General features: G+C 38.0%; 5 protein-coding genes, 1 long non-coding RNA gene and 1 pseudogene across 8 annotated transcripts; 3 read left to right on the top strand and 4 right to left on the bottom strand.

The window, feature by feature from the left end:
* Positions 1-1,742: 1,742 nt before the first annotated feature.
* LOC104780711 (membrane steroid-binding protein 2) lies at positions 1,743-3,273 on the bottom strand. Its single transcript, XM_010505231.3, has 2 exons — positions 2,620-3,273; positions 1,743-2,349 (listed from the first exon to the last, which is right to left on the bottom strand). The coding sequence occupies exons 1-2, from the start codon at positions 2,925-2,927 to the stop codon at positions 1,911-1,913; spliced, it is 747 nt and encodes a 248-aa protein (XP_010503533.2). The 5' UTR covers positions 2,928-3,273; the 3' UTR covers positions 1,743-1,910.
* Positions 3,274-4,298: 1,025 nt separating this feature from the next.
* Positions 4,299-6,459, bottom strand: LOC104780710 (F-box/LRR-repeat protein At3g48880). Its single transcript, XM_010505229.3, has 3 exons — positions 6,361-6,459; positions 5,263-5,639; positions 4,299-5,062 (listed from the first exon to the last, which is right to left on the bottom strand). The coding sequence occupies exons 2-3, from the start codon at positions 5,625-5,627 to the stop codon at positions 4,498-4,500; spliced, it is 930 nt and encodes a 309-aa protein (XP_010503531.2). The 5' UTR covers positions 5,628-5,639; positions 6,361-6,459; the 3' UTR covers positions 4,299-4,497.
* On the top strand, positions 5,639-11,294 carry LOC104780709 (chaperone protein ClpC2, chloroplastic). Of its 2 annotated transcripts, none has more exons than XM_010505227.3 (10): positions 5,639-6,899; positions 7,541-8,119; positions 8,257-8,372; positions 8,469-8,591; positions 8,684-8,869; positions 8,982-9,197; positions 9,290-9,507; positions 9,606-9,681; positions 9,775-9,864; positions 9,946-11,294. In XM_010505227.3, exons 2-10 carry the CDS (start codon positions 7,558-7,560, stop codon positions 11,143-11,145), a joined length of 2,787 nt encoding a protein of 928 aa, XP_010503529.1. In that variant the 5' UTR covers positions 5,639-6,899; positions 7,541-7,557; the 3' UTR covers positions 11,146-11,294. The 2 variants fall into 2 exon arrangements, with proteins under 2 accessions (XP_010503529.1, XP_010503530.1); XM_010505228.2 differs by having other exon boundaries at positions 6,877-7,031.
* A 200-nt stretch (positions 11,295-11,494) lies between these two features.
* LOC104780707 (coiled-coil domain-containing protein SCD2) lies at positions 11,495-16,354 on the bottom strand. 2 transcript variants are annotated; one of them, XM_087510405.1, is made up of 17 exons: positions 15,584-16,354; positions 15,254-15,432; positions 14,883-14,958; positions 14,708-14,749; positions 14,564-14,626; positions 14,231-14,280; positions 14,101-14,128; positions 13,888-13,962; positions 13,688-13,798; positions 13,543-13,603; positions 13,271-13,387; positions 13,070-13,182; positions 12,902-12,971; positions 12,663-12,704; positions 12,308-12,348; positions 11,910-12,042; positions 11,495-11,808 (listed from the first exon to the last, which is right to left on the bottom strand). In XM_087510405.1, the coding sequence occupies exons 1-17, from the start codon at positions 15,977-15,979 to the stop codon at positions 11,681-11,683; spliced, it is 1,725 nt and encodes a 574-aa protein (XP_087366531.1). In that variant the 5' UTR covers positions 15,980-16,354; the 3' UTR covers positions 11,495-11,680. The 2 variants fall into 2 exon arrangements, with proteins under 2 accessions (XP_087366531.1, XP_087366532.1); XM_087510406.1 differs by having other exon boundaries at positions 15,254-15,428; positions 15,584-16,206.
* Positions 16,355-17,095: 741 nt separating this feature from the next.
* Positions 17,096-19,330, top strand: LOC104780706 (mitochondrial phosphate carrier protein 2, mitochondrial). Its single transcript, XM_010505224.2, has 5 exons — positions 17,096-17,518; positions 17,864-18,269; positions 18,350-18,564; positions 18,694-18,818; positions 18,903-19,330. The coding sequence occupies exons 1-5, from the start codon at positions 17,201-17,203 to the stop codon at positions 18,961-18,963; spliced, it is 1,125 nt and encodes a 374-aa protein (XP_010503526.2). The 5' UTR covers positions 17,096-17,200; the 3' UTR covers positions 18,964-19,330.
* A 280-nt stretch (positions 19,331-19,610) lies between these two features.
* On the bottom strand, positions 19,611-24,808 carry LOC104783918 (polyadenylate-binding protein RBP45A-like; annotated as a pseudogene).
* LOC104780705 (uncharacterized) lies at positions 19,644-20,604 on the top strand. Its single transcript, XR_766802.3, has 2 exons — positions 19,644-20,015; positions 20,439-20,604. It is a non-coding gene; the product is annotated as an uncharacterized LOC104780705 (long non-coding RNA).
* Positions 24,809-25,634: the final 826 nt, after the last annotated feature.

Raw genomic sequence — 25,634 nt, 5'->3', positions numbered from 1 at the left:
CAAACCTTCATATCCGCAATCTGTTTTTTTTTTTTGCGCAAAATCCGCAATCTGTTAATTAAGAAGACACGTTATAAAATATAACACCTTAATATAGATAACAGATATTGCCATTATTTCTTAGTGAAAAAAAAAACAATAAATTGTAAAAGGTAAAATAGTTATTTTTGTTGGTTTAATTCGGTAAAACCTGCCACTTAGGTTAATAGTTTGATAATTCTATAATGCTATTTACCATTTTGTATTTTGTAAACATATTTAATGTCATGTGACTATCTACTCAGAACTCCATAACACAATAACCATTTTTTTTAATCGAATCACCAGGACAACTTTTTGGTTGAATTTTTTTTTTTTTTTGCTATCGTTTAGAATTTTCAGTTTTTTTTGTTGATAAAACGAATATCAGAAATCTTCATTTATTATTAATAAAAAATTATTAAGTCGGATGAAATCTAGAAGAAATAATTAAAAAATGTTAAGATGGGTTTACAAGAGCATGTTATTGGCATGTTCTTTGTTGTTGGACGTACTTGGTGCAGTATGCTATCATTTATGGATTTCAATTCCACTTTAACAATTTACAATGTATATTTTTGGCTAAATTGAGGAAAAAATATTGGTTGGGTGCTTGAGACCATATGGGACTGTAATTGTTTTCTTTTTAAAATTATATCAGATTTATTTCGAACAAGTTTATAAGATTGTTAGATAAACTAAACTTTGTCAAGAAACCCTGTCATTTTGCTGTCAGGTGAATTTTCAATGATCACTTGATCATACAAACTTCATAAAATTTTGATTTTAGAGTATTCACATAAATTAAAAAATATTTAATGTAAAAAATACTTCTCGGTAAAAAGTACTTCTCACATTTTCATGAATTAATATTAACTTATCAAACTTCAATATTCACAATTAATAGATTTTGAACTTTTCAATTTAACAACTTGGCCTGACATAATAATTGTAAGCGGAACCAACTGAACTGGACATTTTTTTGTAAATTAATTATAAATACTGAAAAACCAGTTTTAGTAGAATAATCACGTTTTCATTAGTTATATATTTAGTAACATGCTAATATAGCAGAACAAACTAAACTGGACAAAAAAAATGTAAAAAATTATAAATACTAAAAAAACTAATTTTAATAGATCACGCTTTTTATTAGTACTAAAACGTGAAAACTTGATGAATACTTTGATTGGCAAAATATTACAAAATTGCAGTTTCCAAGAATCCAAAACATGAATAAGGTGGTGGTATACTCATCCCTAATTGATCATAAAAAGTGTATAGAAAACATATAAAACTATTTTTTTTGGAATAAGAGATAAAACCTATATCCAAAAAATACAAACAAAGAAAATACAAAATAGTTTCGTGAACTCTTCATAATTTGCACTAAAAATTTGCAATTGGTTACACCGAAACTATATATACATATATATATATATATATATATTATCTTCCCTCTGCGACTGGATTCAAAGTAGATCACAAAACTCTAACATGTTAGCAATTCAGAACCCAAACGGCCAAACCTTTTATGAGTTGGATGTTATCATTTTCATACATACTCTACTAATTCAATATGTTTTCTTAATACTACAAGGCAAGTATGCTCCAAAGCAAATACAAACCAATTCCTTAGAGCAAAGCATTTATAACTCAGAACCGATTTGACCACTTCTCACGAGTCGGTGCATTGTAGAAATAATGTAATTTTAAAGCTTCCGTAACCAGAGAATTAGATGTAATCATTATATAAAAGATCCAAAAAGTACAAACAAAGCCACCGTTTTTTATTCTTCCACCTTGAGCTATATACGACTCATACTTAAAACCCCTGAAAAATCCCACTAATTCCTCAAGAGAAAGTGTGCCCTCTGATTACATTGACGACTTTACTCCTTTGCAACATCATGATCATCCTTCTTCTCAGTGGTTTCCGCGATTTTCTCGTCTATACCTCTAGAAGTTTCATCATGGGTAACTGGGGAAGCTTCTCGTTCATTGTTTGTAGAAAGACCTTCCGCAGAGACAGCCTTTGTTTCGGAAGCTTCTTCTCCAACGTCTGTAGAAAGACCTTCCGCAGAGGTAGCCTTTGCTTCGGAAGTTTCTGAAGTTTTGTTGCCTTCCTCATCCTTCTTTTGAATGGTTCCGACCTTGACATACTTGCTCATGAACTTGTACTCCCAGTCTTGTAACGCATCTAGCTCAAATGCACCGAGACCTGAGATATCACCAGTCAAGTCTTGCTCCTCAAACGACATCTTAGCCAGAGCTCGGCTCGCATCTTTCCCTGCAAACAGAGCATACGGCCCACCTGGTCCATAGAACATTCTGTGTACAAAAAAGAACATACGAGGAGTTTGTGACCCAGTCATAGTTACATAGTTCATCAGCTCTACTACATATCTATATAATTAAACGAGATTAAGAGCATAATCAAACGATTAACAAAAACCCCCAAATCCAACAATCACTGAAATTAACTAACTTAACCTAAACCCCCTAAATCTTCGAAACTAATTGGATTGAATCGTTTTCTTCTGCTATCTGTCTAACTTTGTGATGATTAAGATTCAAACCATTGTTTTGTAAAGTAAGTACCTGCTCTGGGAAACATCATAGATCTGACCCTTGATGGCCATAAGAAGGGGCTTTTTGGAATCGGAGCCGTCATACAGCTTAAGATCCTCCTCGGTGATTTCTCCGAGCTGAACAGGCGGCGGAAGAGGGTCAGATTCGGGATGTACCTCCAAAGAACGAGGTCGGTGAACTTCGTCAGAGACGAAAAAACCGGAGACGACTTGGTAAACGGCGAAAGCGAGAGCTAGTACGGTGAAAAACGCAGCTGGAGATAGTCCCGTGTAAGCTGTGATGGTTTCTTTCAACGTCTCCCATATTTGCAGAACCATGATTGAAAGCTAAATCGAAGAGAGAAGAGAAGAGAAGCGAAGAGAGAGAGAGAGAGAGAGAGAGAGAGAGAGAGAGCTAAACAAAGAAAAAGAACTTATGAGAGTAACGTGTTTTGTGTTTTTAATTTTTTATAGATTTTTATAATTTAATTTTGCAATCGGGTAGCATTAAACATATGATATTATTGTACGATTTGGTAGATAATACAAATAAAATGGTCAATTACGCAACAATAATTTTCAACAATTTGTTTTTTCTAATAGTCGTCGTCAGAGACGGACTAAGAAAAAAAAAGAATCTTTCTAGAGGTCCTTTTTTTCTAATCTGAAAAATATTTTAGTGTACATGTAAATTTTTGTAAATGTTTTTATTTAAGGAATAGATCGTTACACCTAACTTATTAGTAGTGGTGGCTGAGTTTTATAAAAACAGTGTTCGGTGATGCCGTTCGAGACGAGTGGTTAGGTAAGAGAAAATAGGTACAGATATGATTGCAAATACAAATGTGACTAATCTTATTTATTTTAGACGAGTATGCTGCTATGTGCTTTTGACTATACCTACTTGAGTGAGACTTGTAGCTCAAGAGGATATTGTGTAAACTCACATCTATTATACATACATGTGCTTAACTATTCGTCTTTAGGACTTGTAACATTGCGTAAACTCTCTTTAGGTTATAAATTTATAAGCGAACTTGTAACATTACGTAAACTCTCTTTTAGGTTATAAATTTATAAGCGAACATTGCGTAAACTCTAAACATTATCATAGTTAGGTTTGAATACTCTGTTTTAGACATTGCATAGACATTTCGTTTTAATGTTTAGACATTTGCGTACACTTCAACATAATTATGTCTTTTATTACCCGTACACGTTTTCAGTGGCAAAAGAGAATTGATTTCTATGGTTTCGATTAACGATGGTTCGGTTATATAAGAAAGTTGTATACTAGCTACTACTATAGTCTAATCTATGTTTAGAGTAGGTTGTCAAAATTATTAATATCTCATTAACTAATCAAATCTTGATTATTAGTGATAAAAAATGAGTTTGAGATAGCATGACCTATTGTGAGAAACGCACTTTTAGTGCCATTTTTGTTGTTGTGTGTGATGAAATATGAATTGCAGCATGTAACATGCGTGCCGTCTCAGTTCGTGTGTGATGTTTGCATGTTTTTTCCCCTTTGTAAACTTTTAAAAACTAGTTCCATTTTGACTACAAGTTAGTGTACAGTGTACTCTTTATGATTTATAAATCCATAATTCAACCTTTTTCTCAATACTTATTTGGTCCTCTTTATGTCTGTTCCAGAAATAAATAAACAAAAACTATGGACAAAAAAACCCAAAAAAAACATTGTAATATTGAAAGTTTATTGTTTTATTTGCCTATTTTGTGTCAAAGTTGGTGATCCAAAGTTGATCACTACATACAAACGTCTACACATTATATACACATAATATCGTTCACATCAAAACAACTCACAAAGCAACTCAAACAAATATAAATGAACAAGAAGAAGTTAAGTCTCCACAAAGAAACAATATCACCAAAAAAAACATCAAAGATGAAGAGAACTCACTTCATCAACCTTCCACCCTCCTTCCTCGTACTTATACCATCGCACTATCCCTTCATCATTTTCTGTCCTCTGGCACATCAAACACGTCTTGTGCTCCATACAAGTCAAAAACCGCTTCAACCTCGCTGTTTTCTCCATTATCGTCTTATCAAGATCTCTAACAATCACCTTCTGCTGCGGTTGCCAACTGCTGTACTCCACCAGGTGAGAGTGTGATATGTTGAGCACTTCAAGGCTCTGTAATCCGTCAAGGATTTTCATGAGCGCTTCCCGCTTTATAGCCGAGCATCTAAGGCTGAGGATTTTGAGGTTTGGGAGGCAAGTGATGAGCGTGTTTGCAAAGAAGACTTCGAATGGACCCATGATCTTGAGCTCTTTAAAATTCTTGCAGTTCTTGGCGATTTCTGTCAAGAGATAAGGCGGGTTTGCGATGCTCGGCATTGTTAGTGACTCTAGATCTTTCCAGATCCTTATAGCTTTGCATATACCAGTCTTCTTTATTCTGTTCCAAGCTGGAAGGACAACCCGTCTCAACCCTGGACACCTGCACATATTGAGTACAACCAACTTTAACTCAGAGTAGGCATACAACCTAAACTAAACCAAAAACCTAACAAACTTTTGTCTAAAACTGATGAGTAGTGTCTAAACCTTAACCAAACTAAACCTAAACCAGAACTTTGGCCATGCTTTGATGGAACAATGTGGAAGACTCTTTTAAGGGAAGTAAGAAAACAAACATACCTTTCAGCGGTGTAAGTAAGCTGATCATCACTCAGAAACAAGTTGAAATGGAAGATCAAGGTCCTAGTGTTTCCTCCGCTAAGGTTCATGGAGAGTTTCAGGATGCGGGTCAGGGCCTCATCAGAGCGGCGTTCAACATAGACATAAGGCTCTAATGGGATCTTGATGAAACTAGATCTCATGTGTGACAAATTAAGAGTCTTCCAAAGAATAGGATCGCAACAAGCAGCTCTCCATCCTCTACAAACATGAGCTAATCCCGAAGTCAGCTCAAAGACGCTAAACTTCTGGAAAATTCTTACTAAGATGTCAGTGTCCAACTCTTCCCATCTCCTCATTCGACGACTCTCATACTCTTCTTCCATTCTCGTTGTGCCCTGAACAAGCAAGCATAATAATAACGTTAACCAACTGTTCTTTATCCTTTACAAGAATCAAAGTAATAATATACCTCAAGCCCTTATAAAATAGGAAAGCAGGAAACACACACACACATCAATTTCCACGATTCCATCACAAGATCAATCAATTGAGTTACCAAACAGAATGAATCTCACAAACAGAGTATTCAAACCTCTCTTCCATAATCAATCTATATTCTAAAACAAGATTATCAAAACCGATCTTCATACTAAGTTATAAGACAAAAAGGTAAAAACACCAAACGTAATCAGAAGGTGAACTGAAATCAAAAACATAAAAACCAATTCACAGTATAACTATCCCATTTGCAAGAATCTCAAATTCAAAAGATCAGCCATTCAAAACTCAGAAGAACACATAATTAAACAACCACCAAAGACTCTGCTAAAGAGCGTACAACTCCTCAGTTACGAACATATAGAATTAAGCCAAATCTGATGTACAGGAATCGAATTACGAAAATCTAAAGGACTAAGATCGTAAACCCCCAAGAATCGATCTGATCTCTTGACATTTCCGAATCAGTTCGAACTGAAGAAAATAAAAACGTATACATAGATAGATAGATCTCGAATCGCCATTTTCTCAAATTCACAATCGAACAAGAAACAAAGACATGGAATCAGATCGTTAAAAAACACGCAAAAGAGAGCACTGAGAAATCAATGAAGGAACCTTTTTTGGGAAGAAGAAGCTCTCAATATGCAAAAATCAATCGTTTGGCGACGACGACACCGTTACAATCTCTCTCTAGCCAATGAAAGTGGATCATACGAAAAAACAAAAAACTATATAATATGATAAATCGGTTTGATTTTGGTTTAACTTCGGTTTAATTATGTTCTTTGATTTATTTCCGGTTTGACGGACAAAACCGGTCTTAAACTCAAAACGTCACAAACCCTTATCTTTGGGACCAAGATTCTCATTGAGGTTGACTCGTTATAAAAGTAGTTAAATCCGACGGTGTGGAATGCTTCTGTGTAAATCTAACGGTTGAGATGCAGCTTTGGTAGGTGAGTGTGTGTGTGTTTAATCGATGAAGGGCGGCGATGAAGGGCGAGAGAAGGAGAGTAGATAGATAAAAAGAGAGAAATAATCTCTTCGCTTTCCTTTCCTCCTATCTCTTTCCCTCAGACGGGCCGACCATTAAAAAGGACTCTCTCTCGCTTTCTCCCAACTTCTCTCTCTATCCATCCCCAAAGGCGTCGACGGTAATAAAAAACCCTTGTTCTTTTCCTGCACTCACTCTCTTTTTTCTCAGTCTGTTTCTTTCTTCATTTGTTGTTGTGGGTTTTGTGGTTCATTGAAAGGTTTCTTTTTCTCTGTTGTGTGAGCTTTTAAAGGTTTGAGTTTTCTTCTTCTTCTTCTATTTCTCATGGTGTTTTAGATTGTTTCTTTCGGTGGTTTCATTTTTTGTGTTTCAGGAATCTGGGTACTCTTTTTTCATTTGGTTGTATTGATTTGCAAAAAAAAAATGATTACTTTGAAATTAGGGTTGTGTATTCGCGTATAGATTTGTTTAAAGTTGAATGCTTTTTTTTGCTAAATCGTGACTGCTGCTCTTAGCTGGTGAATTGAAATGGTGTATTCATGTGCCATGAGCTCTTTCTCTTCTCTGTTTTTGGTTCAATAGGATCTAAGTATCAGTGTTTGGCATTTGTTTATTTTCAGCACTGCCTGTAATGCACAGATTTTCGATTTAGTGTAGCTTTGTCATTGTATGATGTTTGTGTTTTTCTTAATCACTCAATGAAAGCACAAAACTTATCGGAGTTTTTTTTTTTTTTTTAAGTATTTTGGTTTAAGCCAATATAGTGCTAGAACTTATGTTTTACCATTACCAAATTTGCAGCCTCGCAACTCCACAATATGGGTAGGTTGGTAGCTCATTTTACAGCTCCTTTCTTTTGTCCCGGAAGGCATGTGCAGTCCAAAGAATACAGAAACCCAAGAGGGTCTGTGAAGATGATGTTCAGTTCACAAGCACCTGTTTTGAAAATTCAGTGCTTCACAGGGTTAAAGGCTTCCAATGCATTGGATTTTAGGGCAAGGCCTAGTCATCAAGATTTCGTTTCTAAGGTTAACCTTAATATCTCATATCGTATGGAAAAAGCTAGGCGATGTGTACCAAAAGCCATGTTTGAGCGGTTTACCGAGAAAGCAATTAAGGTTATTATGCTGTCTCAAGAGGAAGCTCGGAGGCTTGGCCATAACTTTGTTGGGACTGAGCAAATATTGTTAGGTCTAATTGGAGAAGGGACTGGGATTGCTGCCAAGGTTCTTAAATCCATGGGGATTAATCTTAAAGATTCTCGTGTAGAGGTTGAAAAGATCATTGGAAGAGGCAGTGGATTTGTGGCAGTGGAGATCCCATTTACTCCTCGTGCAAAGCGTGTCCTCGAGTTGTCACTAGAAGAAGCTCGACAACTTGGTAACGATCTGTTGCTATTTAATTATATTTAGGGTTTGGAGCGTGTTATGAGTTGTGCAATACATAAAGCTTCTTTTTACTAATGTAACTAACTTATTTCTTATCAATTTGGGAACTTTTGGTTGTTTGAATTCTAGGGCATAACTACATTGGTTCAGAGCACCTTTTGCTTGGTCTTCTTCGTGAAGGAGAGGGTGTGGCAGCTCGTGTTTTGGAGAATTTGGGTGCAGATCCTAGTAACATCCGGACGCAGGTAAATGCACTAATTCTGGATTCTCTAACAATAATGTCCTGTCTTTGTAAACCGTTTCGTGATAACATTTTGGGTATTCATATAATATTTTTTCAGGTTATACGTATGGTTGGGGAAAACAATGAAGTCACAGCAAGCGTTGGTGGAGGAAGCAGCAGTAACAGCAAAATGCCAACACTAGAAGAATATGGGACTAACTTAACTAAACTAGCAGAGGAGGTAATTAAAATCCTTACTCATTTTGAAGAGAATGTCATGTTAATGCCTGGAGGTTTCTGCTGAATATTAATATTTTTCACTTCCTGTTGCAGGGTAAACTGGATCCAGTTGTTGGAAGACAGCCTCAGATCGAACGAGTGGTCCAGATCTTGGCTCGAAGAACCAAGAACAACCCTTGTCTTATTGGAGAACCTGGAGTTGGTAAGACAGCAATAGCTGAAGGACTTGCACAACGAATTGCTAGTGGTGATGTTCCTGAAACAATTGAGGGGAAGACGGTAAAATATTCTCCCATAAGATATAATTAATAATTAATTTAAGATACTTAGTTAGAGTGCACGAGTATGTGTATATATGCTTCAACTAATTTACTTTTACATTTTTTGTCAGGTTATAACGCTTGATATGGGTCTTCTAGTGGCTGGAACGAAGTACCGTGGAGAATTCGAGGAAAGACTGAAGAAGCTTATGGAGGAAATCAGGCAGAGTGATGACATAATTCTGTTTATTGATGAAGTGCACACGTTGATTGGTGCAGGAGCCGCTGAAGGTGCCATCGATGCTGCTAACATCTTAAAGCCAGCTCTTGCAAGAGGTGAATTGCAGGTAAATTTTTCTTACTTTTTATTGGTGTAGTTATGTCAAAATGTAAATTAATAGAACCGTAAAACTCAAGTTTTTCTAAATGTTTTTGGTAGTGTATTGGTGCAACAACATTGGATGAGTACAGGAAGCACATTGAGAAAGATCCAGCATTGGAGAGACGGTTCCAGCCTGTCAAGGTACCTGAACCAACTGTAGAGGAAGCTATTCAGATCTTGCACGGTTTGCGTGAGCGTTATGAGATTCACCACAAACTTCGGTACACTGATGAGGCCTTGGTTGCTGCTGCTCAACTGTCACATCAGTACATCAGGTTTTTGTCTTTTATTTATTTCAGTCTTTAAGCAACAAAGAACATTTAATCAAATTGCAGCTTAATCTCAACCCATCTTCTTTTATTTGTTTGGACAGTGATCGGTTTCTTCCAGACAAAGCGATTGACTTGATTGATGAAGCTGGGTCTAGGGTTCGGCTACGCCATGCTCAGGTTCATTCATATTTGCATGTTTCACTCATTTACCAAGATAGATGTGTTTTGATAGCTGCGTGAGCTGATTCAGAGAAAGTATTGTTTGTTTAGGTTCCTGAGGAAGCTAGAGAGCTTGAAAAGCAACTCAGGCAAATCACTAAGGAGAAGAATGAAGCTGTGCGAGGCCAAGACTTTGAGAAGGTATCAACATTGAGTTTTTTCTTACCCTCCATACACCCCAAGATTTAATATTTACAGCTCCTGAGTTCTTTTTGCTAACAGGCTGGTTCTCATCGCGACCGTGAAATAGAGCTCAGGGCTGAGATAGCTGCTGTTTTAGCTAAAGGCAAAGAAGTGACCAAAGCCGAGAATGAAGCTGAGGAAGGAGGTCCTACTGTCACGGAATCGGACATCCAACACATTGTCGCCACCTGGACAGGAATCCCAGTAGAAAAAGTCTCGTCTGATGAATCTAGCCGTCTTCTTCAAATGGAGCAGACTCTTCACACAAGAGTCATTGGCCAAGATGAAGCTGTCAAAGCCATCAGTCGGGCTATCCGCCGTGCCCGTGTTGGACTCAAGAACCCAAACCGTCCTATCGCCAGTTTCATCTTCTCTGGTCCAACTGGTGTAGGGAAATCAGAGCTTGCCAAGGCCTTGGCTGCTTACTACTTCGGTTCAGAAGAAGCGATGATCCGTCTTGACATGAGTGAGTTCATGGAACGACACACAGTTTCAAAACTCATTGGTTCACCTCCTGGTTACGTAGGATATACAGAAGGAGGTCAGTTAACTGAGGCGGTTCGACGCAGGCCCTACACACTTGTTCTCTTTGACGAAATCGAGAAAGCCCATCCTGATGTTTTCAACATGATGCTTCAGATCCTAGAAGACGGTAGACTAACTGATAGCAAAGGAAGAACTGTCGATTTCAAGAACACGCTTCTCATCATGACTTCAAATGTAGGAAGCAGTGTGATCGAAAAAGGTGGTAGAAGAATTGGGTTTGATCTCGACCATGACGAGAAAGACAGCAGCTACAACAGAATCAAGAGCTTAGTGACTGAGGAACTAAAACAGTATTTCAGACCGGAGTTCTTGAACAGGTTAGATGAGATGATTGTCTTCAGACAGTTGACGAAGCTGGAAGTCAAGGAGATTGCTGATATAATGCTGAAAGAGGTGGTGGCGAGACTTGAGGTCAAAGAGATTGAGCTTCAGGTGACTGAGAGGTTTAAAGAGAGAGTGGTGGATGAAGGATTCGACCCGAGTTATGGTGCGAGGCCGCTTAGACGAGCGATTATGAGGCTTTTGGAGGATAGCATGGCAGAGAAGATGCTTTCAAGGGACATTAAAGAAGGAGATTCTGTGATTGTTGATGTGGATGCCGAAGGAAGTGTGGTTGTGTTAAATGGTAACAATGGACGTGCTGGTGGTTTTGTTGCTGAAGATGTCATGGAAGATCCAATTCCAATATTGTAGAAGGGTTATTCTAGAGATTTTTCTTTCTTTCTTCCCTGAAGTGTTATTGAATTCGAGTCTTATTTAATTCCTATTTGTACTTTAATCTCTTTGTTTCTGATTGGGATATTGATTGTTTGAGAACCATGGAGAATTTCCCACAACAAAAATGCAGTATTTGGTAGAGTTGAATACTGAATAGAGGTACGAGTGTCAGATCCACTGGTAGAAGTACTTGTTCAATACTTCTTTCAAAGCATGGTTTTCTTCTGTCATAAGACTTCAACCAGGTTATTATTACACAGCAAGGGCAAGACTGATTCTTATTGGGATCAGTGTTTTCGATATCTTATTTTTGGAGTAACTCAGATTTTCTTTCTTTTCCCAAAATTGTTGGACTTAATTGTGTAAATAAGAATACCAAAGCTTACACACTCGACTGTGAGAAGGGGGCAAAAAAAAAGGAAAACAATGGTACACAGATACTTCGTGAAACTTACATGAAGAGATATACAAAACGAAATTTTCTTTTACCAAAAGAGAGGAAGAGACTTTACTATGAATCTGCATCAAGTTCGTGATTCGAAGAAGTAGGAGATGGAAGCTGATCGATTTCTCTTCGAGAAGCTTCCCACAGCTGTTGCTCTATTCCCAGTTTCCTTAGCTCTATCAACCCTCTTTCCACTAAAGACGAGCAAAATATGGAAAACTTAAATTTATCATTCCGAACCTAACTCAAGCAAAAAAATAAGTAATGGAAACAAAATGGCCAAGTCTGATTTTACCATCCAAGGCATCATGAGAGGTTGTCTGAGATTTCCCGCTGCTACGGCTGATCCACAACTGGACGCGTTCCTCTGCGATGTCTTCTTCCACACCGTGTAACTTAGCTCTGCCCCAGAAGTACATCAGCCATGCCTGCATTATATTTTTGTAGGAATCAAGAGGATATCTTACTTAAAGTGATAAGCACGGATTTACATTGTTTGGACTCATAAACTCCATCAATATCCAGATGCGTTCCAATTGATGTATCGATGTGGTTACTTTTTCTGGGATATTATCTATCTATGTCATAATGATATACAATAAAGTGTAGTCGAATCAAAATCAAGTGAATTGATGGAAGATTTAGGCTTTAAGTTTGTGTATACCATGATGAGTGTATGTATTAAAAAAGTACCTGCTTGAAGGCAACATCTTCTTGTTCCGCTTCACCCAATTCTACATATTAAACAGCATGCGAACGTTGTAAGAACATTTCATGATAGGGTTGATTACGTCTACATAAGAAAAAAAAATATGTGTAGGGCAAAAATTTGAAACCACAGAAAAATCCTATTAGGTATGCTACATCAATGGTTCTATATATCTAACCCAGTCAAGAATTTTCAGGTTCATTATTTTCAACTATTTTCTCTACTAAATCAACTACTCATGCACTATGTCTCAAGGACCTAAAACAAGGGTGGAAAACAAAAAGAAGTAAAAGAACGAAAAGACTTCTATCTTAGGATTAGAGAGATTTTTTTCCTTACCATATGCATCGATAAATCTGGATTCTCCATGACCTTTGGAGTCTGTAAGATAAAGAGAAAACAAAAGCTTAAAATTTTGCTTTTAGTTATGCCTTCTTATAAGTGTCAAGTATCTATACAGAAAACAGATTGCTCATCCTTTGTTTAAACATTCTAAGTTTAGAAGCGACAAGAGCAGAAGGCATATATTTGTCATTGTGCATTAGCTGCAGTTATATAGCTCGCAAAAACATACATACCAGAAACAGTTTGACGAACCAAACTCAGTTTTCTCTGCTGGGCGAATGCAAGCACAACCGCATCCTCGACCTGAATTTTATAAAAGAGAAGAAACTTCAAAACGTTGTCCTTGGAGATCTATGCTAGGTGACAACACTTATAGGTAACTCAGAAAGAATCGTGGATACCTTTAATGATGCTAGCTCTCTCAATCCCATCTCAACTGAAAGCATACTTTCAATATTTCCTTCTCCAGTTAGATCACTCAAATCTCTAGCAACCTTACTCCGACCATTCCCACCTGCGTTATTTCATATGCTGGTAATTAAACATTCTGGAAGCAACAATATGACATTAACATTTTAAACTATAGCAGATATTAGACGAGCCTTTATCCCAGGATAACTCCTTGGCTTTCTGTGCTGCAGAGGTGACGAGCTCAAATGGAAGAGGAGCCAATGCTGACCAGTGCTCATGCCTAGATGGTGCTATATCCGCACAGATGCCTACAGAAGTACACCATAGAAAAAGCAAATATCTGTGAACTTGATGTATAACTACCGCACCACAAGTATGTGTCTTAATTACTATTGGAGCATGATAATATTTTCTTTAGTTCAGAAAATAAACTCTTTTGTTTAGAAATGGATGAACCACCTACCATGTTGTACAGCCAAATCCCAATACCGGGCAAGCCAGCATCTCTTCAAGACTACTTCTTCCTGGATAATTCAACAATTCATAAATTCAGAAACTTATAAAATAAATGATTAGTAGATAATAAGACCCAAGCTTCATCAACAAACCATTTCGTCCTGTGTTAAAATCATCCTTTGAGTCATTGTGCGAAGAGACTTTGCTTCGGATTCCGCTTCTTGAAGCCGTTCTGCAGCAGCTGTGGCTTCGTCTTTCAAATTCTGAACATAGGACAGAAAAATAAGACATGATTTCTTCATGTCAATAAAAGTGGTACATCTCATGGAACCAGTACATCAGTGTACCTTACCTCAAGTTCTGCACGTAGGGAACCAATTTCCTCATCCTTCCCGCTCTTTTTCTGTTTAGCAGCATTTAGAGCAGCCTGTAACAGGTACAAATTTTCTGCACAGCTTAAATTCTATGTTTTGCATAAAGTGATAGAAGATCAGAATGGGGGAGAAAGAAACTCGACTAAGAGAAAACTACATCTGAGCACTAAGACACTCCAGTTCACACTAACCTCTCTTTGACGCAATGCTGCTTCCTTCCTATAGAAAGACACACAATTCAACGTGAGCGATCAAAATTACCACCATATATTCTGGAAAAAAGAACAACAAAGAGAAGCTAAAGAAGGCACAGGCTCCCACCTGCTTAACAATTTTGCCTCCAGAGACACTCCTTCTCCAAGAGAGGCAACCTTTTGGAACCAAAAATAAAAACAAATGAAACCTTGTACAGATGCCAAGAAAATTTATATCTGCGTGTGCTAGATAGAATGGTTCATGTTTATATTTTCTCCTAATAACAAATCTAAGGATGCACAAGAAACAACGAGGTGGGAGTCTGCTTCAACAAGATATGCAAAGAGATTTAAACAAGTGGAGTATTTTTTTTTTTCCCCTCAGAATTTCAAGACACGGCATCAGTAACAAAATTGATACTCAAGACAACTTATTATAAAAGGCAACTAGTTCAAAAACCTGTTTCTCAAGCTCCTTAGCCCTAGCTTCTGCTTCCACCCTTTTTTCTTCAGCACGACGAAGCTGTAATCAAGTATGAATGTTATGCCCAACGGAAGTTAACAGATTTATCATTTATATAAAACTCAGTGACAGTGATCAAACCTTATCCAGTACAATCTCATTCTCCTCTTGTAGCATATCCAGCTGCATTTAAAAATGAATCAGCCTCAAGTCAACTCTTCTGACAGGTACACAAATTCTGATTTGACTATAGTTTCCAATATGTAAATAAATTGACCAGATGCCCCCATAGAGTTCAAAAGAAACAATCACATACTTCATCACGAAGAGCTGAAGCTTCCCGCTGATCACCCTTTTCTTTTGAATTTACGGATGGTACATCAGCATAAAACCTAAAAACATTAAATATCCGAAATATCATATAAGCAACACAACCAATTCCAGCGTGGATCACTATCTCTTTGGTCAAGGAACCCATTCACTTCCAATTTCTCATGAACCTTTATCAAGCTCTATTATTAGGCTTTAGTCAAATATTTAGTCAATGAGAAAAAACATATTATACACCAACTCCAAAGACTAACCAAACATATTCTACTAAGCCACATGTTCAATTGACTAACAAGATTTGAGAACTATAATAAGAAGCACAATCTTTTGAAGAACTTCAAAATGAGAAAGCATCACCTCTTATCTCTGCTCCTAGTTGGAGGATCAAGTGGAGGAATAGAAACCGGAGTTTTCACCGACACCCTACTAGGCGGCATTAGATAAGGAGTCGGAGTCGTGGATCTAGCAGAGATTGACGGCCTTCGGGTCGAAGCAGAACGCACTGATGGCACTTGTTCGGCGAAGTTTCTGCCTAACTAATCAAAGCAATACAAAAGAGAGACCAGTTAGCCCTAAAGAACCAAAAATTCACCACAAGCTAAAACCAATCCCAGAAAATAACAGTTGATAACACAATCAAATCAAGCTGATCTGAACTAATTGAATAAGCTAGAAGACGGAATTAACCGCAGGCGACGGCGATCTATTTCGGGGAACGAAGGAAACCGCCGGCAAATTACTGTTCCCGTTGCTGCTATTGCTTCCAGTGGAGGAAAGAGAAGAAGGCGCATGACGAGCAGGTTTAAGAGAAGGGGATGCGAATCTGAGACTTAGATCTTCGTCTTCGTCTTCATCATCGTCGTCTCCGTTGTCTTTGTTCTGCAAGGCCATGACCTTAGCCAATCGTTGAGCAGCCGCTTTGGCAGCTACGTTCTGAGTCCGTTTGACGGTGGAGAAACCTCCGACACCTCCGAGTTGCTTCCGGTGAGCAGGAGACATCGCCGGAGATGTCGCTTCCGTACTGTTCGATGATTCGCTCCACTGGCGACCATACACTGGGCTACCCGCCCTCCTCCGATCCATCAGTTGTGTGTGTTCGTGACGAAGTTAGTTTGTTAAACCGGATTATGAAAATCGTTGGATTAAAGCGGGTAAAAAGAAGGTGAACCAGAGAAAACGGAAGGGAAGAAGAAGAAAACGTTCGGTGAGATTTGGAGAAAAAGTGTTGAAATAATTTAGTGACTACAAACGACAGCGTTTGATGCGGAGAAGAACACACATGCGAGCCTCGAGAGAAAGAAAACCAAATGACCTGTCCACCGTGTGGCTATGCGACCTATATCAGTCAAGTGTAGCCGATGGATTGATTATTTTTTTCTTTTTTCAAATAAGGTATTTAATATTTTATTTTTGAATTCTAAGGCAAAAATAACAAGATTAGTTAACAAAAATCTTTAATCTGCTTATCATTTAAATACATATAGATACTACTGTTTATGTTGTATCAAAATCATACTATTTCTCTTCTAAAAGAAATTTAGTTATGTATATTAATCAAATTACATTAGTAAAGTTCACCCCTGCCTGATTCAAGTTAATTATATTTTCTTGGTGCTATGCTATTTTTTTCGTCCAAGTTAGGTTCTTTTTGGTGAAGATTTTACAAATTCAATTAGTATTATTCAAAGCACATGGGGTACTTGATTTGGTATGAAAGACCTCACAGACTTCAATATGTCACTAATATAAATTAACTCAACACTATGTTGAAGAATATAATTAATTATAATTATCCAAAAAACCCGGCCTCAATGCCTCTTGACAAGAATCCCACAGAGGAAACTAGCTAGTACTCTAAGCCATATTCGAAGCTGGCAGCAAATGAAGTTCTAACCATACTTGGGATTGTTACATAAATATAACAATGTTGACAGTTAATTATACCAAGGGGGATATTGCTTTGACGGCTTTCCAAATTTTTTTTTACGGCTTTCCAAATTATTTGGGTACATATAATAATGTTTATTTTCAATGATTTATTCGGTATGCAAATCCTCATTGACAAGTAAAGAGTAGTGACAAAGCAGTATTTGAATGTTAGATGTCAGGTCAGTCAATGGTAAAAATATGCAAATGGGTGAGGGGGTTGATTAAAATATTGACATTTTCATAACCAAAACTCTCAGCACCTATAAAAACGTCAAATTCGATTCCACCAAAACTCAACCTTTGAGATATTCCTCTCTCCCGAATAGTCAAAAACCAACAGAAATAATTTTGAGTTTTCTCATCTCTACTCTGGAAATGTCCAAGTCCAGCGACTCAAGCAGATCTTTGATCCCGAGCTTTCTCTACTCGTCCGATCATCATCGTCTGTTTCAGTCGTCGGAGGAGCCAGCTACGACCATGACGACTCATCTCAAATCACGGCCGCTGGTTTCTCCGACTTCTTCAGTCTCATCATCTAACGGTACCGCCAGTTTCGCCATCGCGACGCCGAGCGAGAAAGTAGAAATGTACTCGCCAGCGTATTTCGCGGCGTGTACGGTGGCCGGGATGTTATGCTGCGGTATCACGCACACGGCGATTACGCCACTTGATGTCATCAAATGCAACATGCAGGTGAAGTTCCAATTTCCAAACCAACTACTCTGTTTATAGTATTTTGTAAGGCTTCTTCAAAAGCTACTTTATTATTGAAATGGTGAAATCTTGAATGATATTGTTCTGTCATGTATTTTATGATTTTTTTGTTCAAATGAATTATTCAAATTAGTAAAGTTTTGTTAATTCCACTTTTCTTGTTATACTTTCCACATGCTGTCAACTTTTGAGTTTCTTGTTTTACACGGCATCGACTCTTCAACGCCGTCAGAGACTTTTCAACCTCATGCATAATTTTTATGTGAAATCAGAGAGGGAATCTGAGCTCAGTTTACAAAAAGGCCCTTAATGTTATTGTTTCAGATTGATCCATTGAAGTACAAGAACATAACTTCTGCTTTCAAGACAACCATCAAAGAGCAAGGGCTCAAGGGTTTCACAAGAGGCTGGTCACCGACGCTTCTCGGGTACAGTGCACAGGGAGCTTTTAAATACGGTCTCTATGAGTACTCCAAGAAGTACTACTCAGATATTGTTGGCCCAGAATACGCAGCTAAGTACAAGACCTTGATTTACCTAGCTGGCTCGGCCTCTGCGGAAATCGTTGCTGATGTGGCTCTCTGTCCAATGGAAGCGGTCAAAGTCAGGGTTCAGACTCAGCCTGGTTTCGCCCGCGGTTTATCTGATGGTTTACCAAAGATCATCAGATCCGAAGGCCTTCGAGGGTTGCACAAAGGACTTGTTCCTCTCTGGGGACGCCAGATTCCATGTATGTCTCCATACTCAAGAAAATGTAGAGTCATTGAGATGATGATTTCAGTCAGAAAAACGAATTTTAGGGTTTTGCGGATACGATGATGAAATTTGCTACTTTTGAAAACACTGTGGAGCTCATATACAAGAAAGTGATGCCTACACCAAAAGAGGAGTGCTCGAAGCCAGTTCAGCTTGGGGTTAGCTTTGCAGGTGGATACATTGCTGGAATTTTCTGCGCCGCCATCTCGCATCCTGCAGATAACTTAGTATCTTTCCTCAACAACTCTAAAGGAGCAACCGTTGCTGATGTAAGTACAAAACGCCATACACAGATCCATGCTCTTCACCAGAACATCAAGCAGCTAATTAGAGTTGTCCACTGCTATACAGCTTGTTGAAACTGACTTGGTTTTTGTTCTTTAATTCACATGCTACAGGCAGTAAAGAAGCTAGGGTTATGGGGTATGTTTACACGTGGCCTTCCTCTTCGCATTTCCATGATAGGAACACTCACTGGCGCGCAGTGGGTTATCTATGATGCTGTCAAAGTTTTAGCTGGATTGTAAGTTTTTCATCACCTACACTTAATACTCATTTTAGAACCAACATATGAAAGAGCACACCTATAATTTTGTTAATTTCTTAGGCCAACCACTGGTGGTGCTTCTCCAGCAGCTACTGCGCTTGCTCCATCTGTAAGTGCATAAAATTACAAGGAAATTCCTCGCTTAGCAGCCCCGGCTCATACCTACGGCGAGAGGGGCAATGGCCAGGGGACAAAATATTTTTTTGCAAAAAACATTAAGGAAATGGGGACCAGAAAAAAAAGAAAAAAAAAATTATGTTGATAAGGGTCCTAAAAAATTGTATGCTTAGGGACGAAATTTTTTTTAAGACGGGGCTGTCGCTTAGCCGTCACATTAGAGCAATAAAAGGGAAACAGAGAACTCCCAATTATTTTTCTTATTTTGTTTCTATCTTGTAATAGTACAAAAATGGTATTTGCTAGCTACATCTATACTCTTACCTATTATGTTTCTACATATGGAAGTCATTGAAAAAAATCCTTTTGCACACTGCTACATCAGTTTAAACACAAGTTGTGTTACACAATCAATCCAAGAGGGACTACAACTCTTGAGATGGGTTTAATGAAAAGATGTGTCAAAAACAACCTTAGCAAATACGTGAGTACCTCAACAAAAATAATGACATATTTTGAAGATAATAAGAACATGTACCTCAACAAAATTGTGAGTTTCATCAAAAACCCTTGTGATCTCCCCACATGTACACTAAAAAAACTTCACCCAATAATAATATAACAAACTCAAGAGGAAAATAATTTAATCCCTTACAAAAGCTTCTCGGCAAGGTTGTAGCTAATTTAACAAAAGTAATAGCGTTTAGTCTTCTCTAATAGCATCAATATATTTAAACAGCAATCCTACTCCCAAGTAATATGGGCTTAAACGATGTAAGTAATGAGGAAGCCCATAAGGGCCCAATACTTCTGTTGTCTTTTTTGTTGGGGTCGTATCACACAATCAGATCGTCTTCGTCTTCCCCAATTCATTCGCCGGCTCAGAGAGATTTTGCAGAAGAAGAACAGAGAAAGATGTCATTCATGAGAGGAGAAGCCTTAGTCACGAAACTTGCTGCGCTCGCCAAATACGCAATTCTTCCTGGAACTATGGTCGCCTCTCTCATCTATTCGCCGCCTGACTTCTCCAAACACTCTCAATCTTCCTCCAAATAGGTCAGATCCGGAAACATTGATCTCTTCTTCCCCCTTCCTTCTTCGCGATTGCCTCTGGTTTTATATATATCAAAATTTCCATGTGTGATTTAAGTAGTCAATTTGAGAAGAGAGAGCTCTCTCGCATCTTGAAATCAAAATTGAATTAACTTATTGTGGTTTAGGTAATATCATCATCATCATCATCATCATCATCATCTGGTGTAAACTTGCATATAATCACTCAAAAATCTTACTAGTTTTGAGTTTTTTTTTATTTGTTTCTCTGATTTTGAAGTGATAGTTTTGTATTCTGTGTTACTCATTTAGAGACGTTTAAGGAGATCATTGAAGATTATGCGCGTATAATCATTAATATATGGTGTAACAAGATCATTAAAATGGATCTTGAAATCTTCTTCTTCTTCTTCTTGATGTGTGCAGGTTACAAATCAAACAACAATGTGGTGGCTTAAAGAGTTACTTCTCTGTTTCCAAAAAAGATGTTATTTTGTGATTGATTGACTCGAATGTTATGTTCCGAATAATGTTTCATGGAAACGTTCTCCATTGAGAATATTATAAATGCACAAGTTATCTTGTTAAATAATCATCTCGCTATGACGTCTTATTGTCGAAACTCTTCCATTGATCGTCTTCATGGTTGATTACTTTACTTGATTTGCTCTCTAATGTTTGTTGTTTTGGTCTAAGTTTTTTAGTTAGTTTCTCAAGTTTCTTCTTTGTCGATTGTTTTTGTGTGTGTGGGGTTCAAAATGTACTACGGCAGTTACATCACACATTATGTACTTTGCTTATGGATCGTAAGATCAAGCAATAGAGTCTAGGTGTGGTCTTTTTTTACGGGATAAAATATTAACATCATTGAAATAGAGGCACGACAAAGCTGAGCTTCTAGTAACATAACTTGAATCCATTGAAGTTTAAGAACATAACTTATGCTTTCATGACAACAATCAAAGAGCAACGGCTTAAGGGAGTGAAAAACATTCTCTGAAAAACCCAAGTAGTTAAAAAAAGTAGCATTGTATCACAAGTTAAAAACCTTAAAGAGTTTCTTCTTCTTCTATCACTTGTCGTCGTCAGAGAAGGTAATCTTCTTACCGCGAGATACACTGAAGATTACCTTCTTATGAACCCCATAGAGCTTCATTTTCCTATTAGGTTTTGTCTGCCAATCAGCTTCTTCTATCATAAGGCTTTCTCGTCGAAGGCAGTCTTCGTTCCTGAAATAAACAAAAACCCTTGTGATCTCTTCATCCATGAATACCAAAAATTTCACCCAATGTCCTCTTGATAACAAAACTCAAAAGGCAAGTAATTAAAAAAAGCAATAAGAATAGAGAAACAAATCTCCATAAACATGGATAATCAATTTACTTGGGTCGGAGAGGGTATGGAGCTATCTCAGCCACATCAAGAGAAATATAGTGACGCTGCAATTTTCCTCCGTTCTTCTTTTGCAGCGCCTACCATATGAAAGATTAAATCAGCAATGGTGCTTTCAAATAACTACTTGTAAAGTTGTCATTATAAGTACTACACTACTTAAATATTTTTCATCATTAAACTGCTCTCACCTCCTTTGCTTTGTTAGCAGAGGCAAACTCAACAAAGCCACAGCCCACACGCTTACCCCAGCTGTTTACTATAAGTCGAACACTTAAAACTTCTCCAACATCTCCAAAGAAATTGATGCTGTGAAAACAAAGGATAAAATATCAGTCATGAGTAATAACTTGCTCCAAGAACACAAGAGGATACTAAAAGGTGCTACGCTACTTACATGTCTGGTATTTTAGTTTTTAAAGAGAGATTTGAAATAAAGAGTGTCCTTTTTCTTACGGCAACTTCCTGAAATTAAAAAGCCAAGTTTGTTCACGACTCTTAGGAGAAAAAAAGACTTAAATCGCATATCAACAAAACGTAGATTCATCCCTAGAGTAAGTTATATTTCGACTTTGTGGCAACAGTTCTGTTAGAACACTGCTAAAGCGTTTCCTCTGAGCATGATTTATTTCAAGATAATAAGTAACAGGGTACCGTACCCTGGGTACCTCAACAAAATTGGGAGTTTCATCAAGTCCTTCCACTGCCTCATCTTCTTCTATCAGGAGGCTTTCTTGTCGAAGGTAGTCTTCATACCTGGAATATTAAAAACCCTTGTGATCTCTCCATGTATACCAAAAACATCACCCAACGTGCTCTTGATAATAAACTTATGAGGCAGATAGTTAAATCCCTTACCAAACCTTGTGATCTATGAAATACCTAATTCACAAAAATAATAGCGTTAGTCTTCAGTAATGCCATCAAAACTCTAGCAACCAGTGTTACAGAAACAAGTCTCCCTAACATGGGAAAATCAATTTACTTGGGTTGTGGAGAAGAGCATGGAGGATCTGTCTTAGCCACATCAAGATGAATCTTGCGATTGTGCAAATATTCACCATACTTTTCCAGCGCCTACAGTATAAAAAGATTGAATCAGCTAAACACTTCTTGCAAGATGATTACTAAAATACATTTCATCATTAATATATAAACTAATGTAACCTTCTTTGCTTCGTTAGCAGAAGCAAATTCAACAAAGCCATAGCCAAGTTGCTTGCCCTTGTGGTTTACAGCAAGTCGAACATGAACAACTGTTGCAACATCTTTAGAAATTGATGCTGTACAAAGGGATAAAATATTAGTCATGAAAAAAACTTGCTGCAAGATGGAAAGAGAGAGGAAATTAAAGGTGCTACTTACAGATCTGATACTTTAGTTTTGTGATATAAATCGGAAACACAGAGCGTCTTTTTTCTTACTACAACTGCCTGAATTTAACAGCCAAGTTTGTTAGCACTGACTCTTAAGGAGAAAAGGAGTTAAAATTGCATAACAACTCAAAGTAGCCTCATCTAAAAAGATTCATCCCTAGAATAAGTCATCTTTCAACTTTGTGGCAACAGTTGTGTTATGAAACGCTAAGCGTTCTTCTGAGCCTGGCATATTTTGAAGATAATAAGTGCAGGGGTACCTACCTGAACAAAAATGTGAGTTTCATCAAGTCCTTCCAGTGTCTCATCTTGTAGTACCAGACGGCTTTCTCGTAGAAGGTAGTCTTCGTACCTGGAATATCAAAATCCCTTGTGATCTCTCCCCATGTACACCAAAAAAATCACCCAATGTGTTCTTGATAACAAACTCAAAAGGTAAATAGTTAAATCCCTTACCAGAGCTTCTCTACAAGGTTGTACCTAATTGAAAAAAACCAATGGAGTTAGTCTTCTGTATGGCATCAAACCTCTAGCAATAAGTTGCATAAAACAAATCTCCATTATATGGAAAATCAGTTTACTTGGGTCGTGGAGAGTATGGAGCTATCTTAGCCAAGTGAAGGGAAATCTTACGATCATGCAAATATCTGCCATTTTTCTTTTTCAGCGCCTACAGTGTATGTAAGATTTAATCAGGTATCATACTTTCAAATAACTACTTGTATATTCGAAGTACTTTCATACTTTTTTTTGTCTTCATTACTACAGAAATACTCTCACCTTCTTTGCTTCGTAAGCATAAGCAAACTCAACAAAGCCATAGCCCACATGCTTACCCTCGGGGTTTACAATAAGTCGAACACTAACGACTTCAACTTCAACATCTTCGAAAAAGCTGATGCTGTAAAAGAGTGGAAGGATTAAATATCAGAACATGAAAAACTTGCTCTGAGAACGTAACTGGAAAATTTAAGGTGCTACTTACATATGTGATATTTTAGTTTGGGGAGAGAGATTGGCAAGAAAGAGCGTCTGTAGTCTTGCTGCAACTATCTGGATTTTAACAGCCAAGTGTGTTAGCACAACTCTAAGGAGGAGGGGACTTTAAAATAAGTCATCTGTCGACTTTGTGACAACAGTTGTGTTACTAAAAAAAGCTAAGCGATTCTTGTGAGCATATATGGCATATTTTGAAGAAAATAAGAAGAGGTACCTCAACAAAATCGGGAGGTGTCTCCTCTTCTTCTATCGGAAAGCTTTCTCTTAGAAGGTAATCTTCGTACCTGGAATATCAAAAACCCTTGTGTTCTCTCCCCATGTAGACCAAAAATTTCAACTAATGACTTAAGAGGCAAATAGTGTAAAAAAAAAAAAAAAAAACTTACCAAACGTCGTGATCTATGCAATAACTAATTAACCAAAAAAACATAATAGCGTTAGTCTTGTGTAATGGGAATATCAATAAGTTAGAGAAACAAATGTCAAAACCAATTTACTTGGGTCGTTGTGGTCGTGGAGGGTAGGAAGCTATGTCAGCCACGCCAAGAAGAGCAATCTTATTACCAAACAAATATTCACCATTCTTCTTTTCCAGAGCCTGCAGTTGAAAATATTTAAATCAGCAAATGGTGTAATTTCAAAATAAACACATGTAAGATACATTTCATCAATACTACTAAAAAACTAGTCTCTCACCTTGTTTGCTTCGTTAGCAGAAGCAAACTCAACAAAGCCACAGGACCGACGCTTGCCATTGGGGTTTAGAGCAATTTGAACACGAACAAGTTTGGCAACATCTTTAAAGAAATCGATGATATTTGATATTACAATACATCGAGAGACATGGTCAATAAAGAGCGTCCTTTTTCTTACACTTCGATCGGCAGTACGCCAAATTACGCTGAAAGTCGTTTGGATTAAATTCCAGTACACTTCGTCTACAATCGTTATTTTCAAGTGTAAATGGAAAACTTCCATTGAATAATTCGGACAATACGAGTGAGCAAATTCTTGATCGCAAATCGCCATTACATGCTTTGGAGATTTGACCGATTAGTAAGATAAAAAAAGGGAGAAAAGAGACGCAAAGGAGAAAACCTTTCCTTCTAGCGCCAGTTCTCTTAAAAAAAAAAAAAAAAAAAAAAAAAACAAAAACAACAAAAAGAAATAAAACCCGTCCGTTTTCGGAGTTCGGCGCGGTACGAGGCCCACCATCACCGTTCTGGACGGTCCTGCAGCCGAAGTGGAGGACGAGGACCAGACAAATCGTCCTCCAAAGGTTCCTCCACCTCCATCTTGATTAGTTTGGCTCGCCAAAACCAGCGTGCCTGCCTTAAGGCCTCAAGTCTATCCACCGGGACTTCGAAGCCATTAGCTACCAAATATTCCAGGAAGGTGCATGGGCCCTCGACCAAATGCCTTTCGCGAAAGATTGGGCCAGCCGATTCCAAAAAATTGGCATATCGCCTCAACCTTTCCAGGTAAGCCCGATAGGCCCATATGTCCGTGATAAACGGATGCGCGGTATCCTCCAAAGGTTGGCAGTCGACCTCGAGTAGGGCAGGCACATCCATGCGCGCAACCTGTTCCTGGCACGACGTACGCGCGGTAAGCTACCGGGTCATTCGCCACTTCGCCAAGAAGAAACCTTCGACGATCATCTCGTTCAGAACCCGAACAGTCCCATCCAAGCGGTAGAACCGACAAATCTCGACGAGCCTAAGACGTCTCGCCGTAAGATGAGCCCCCAACCTATAGCGGCGAGCTCGGTACCGTCAGAGCTCCTAGCATATAAGACTTCTCTCCGCGCTAGTCATATCGACGAAGGGGACAGGTGCACGAACCAGAAACGTCT

The sequence above is a fragment of the Camelina sativa genome, chromosome 4 (assembly GCF_030686135.1).
Source record: "Camelina sativa cultivar CO46 ecotype springtype chromosome 4, ASM3068613v1".
Taxonomy (NCBI): domain Eukaryota; kingdom Viridiplantae; phylum Streptophyta; class Magnoliopsida; order Brassicales; family Brassicaceae; genus Camelina; species Camelina sativa.
The sequence above is the reverse complement of the archived record's forward strand: the minus strand, read 5'-3'. Positions and strand labels throughout refer to the sequence as shown.

Bases quoted from the DNA above. Each gene is read 5' to 3' on its own strand.
- LOC104780707 (XM_087510405.1), bottom strand. From the start codon at position 15,979: ATGGATCGGAGGAGGGCGGGTAGCCCAGTGTATGGTCGCCAGTGGAGC. The intron at 13,799-13,887 runs GTAAGGTACACT...TCCTATGTTCAG, and splicing joins CCCTACGTGCAGAACTTGAG to AATTTGAAAGACGAAGCCAC. The intron at 12,349-12,662 runs GTAAGGAAAAAA...TTTAATATGTAG, and splicing joins CAGATTTATCGATGCATATG to AATTGGGTGAAGCGGAACAA.
- LOC104780706 (XM_010505224.2), top strand. From the start codon at position 17,201: ATGTCCAAGTCCAGCGACTCAAGCAGATCTTTGATCCCGAGCTTTCTC. The intron at 18,565-18,693 runs GTAAGTACAAAA...CACATGCTACAG, and splicing joins AAGGAGCAACCGTTGCTGAT to GCAGTAAAGAAGCTAGGGTT. The intron at 18,819-18,902 runs GTAAGTTTTTCA...TTAATTTCTTAG, and splicing joins GTCAAAGTTTTAGCTGGATT to GCCAACCACTGGTGGTGCTT.
- LOC104780709 (XM_010505227.3), top strand. From the start codon at position 7,558: ATGGGTAGGTTGGTAGCTCATTTTACAGCTCCTTTCTTTTGTCCCGGA. The intron at 9,198-9,289 runs GTAAATTTTTCT...TGTTTTTGGTAG, and splicing joins TTGCAAGAGGTGAATTGCAG to TGTATTGGTGCAACAACATT. The intron at 9,682-9,774 runs GTTCATTCATAT...TTGTTTGTTTAG, and splicing joins TTCGGCTACGCCATGCTCAG to GTTCCTGAGGAAGCTAGAGA.
- LOC104780711 (XM_010505231.3), bottom strand. From the start codon at position 2,927: ATGGTTCTGCAAATATGGGAGACGTTGAAAGAAACCATCACAGCTTAC. The intron at 2,350-2,619 runs GTACTTACTTTA...TTTTGTACACAG, and splicing joins TATGATGTTTCCCAGAGCAG to AATGTTCTATGGACCAGGTG.
- LOC104780710 (XM_010505229.3), bottom strand. From the start codon at position 5,627: ATGGAAGAAGAGTATGAGAGTCGTCGAATGAGGAGATGGGAAGAGTTG. The intron at 5,063-5,262 runs GTATGTTTGTTT...CAATATGTGCAG, and splicing joins CTTACTTACACCGCTGAAAG to GTGTCCAGGGTTGAGACGGG.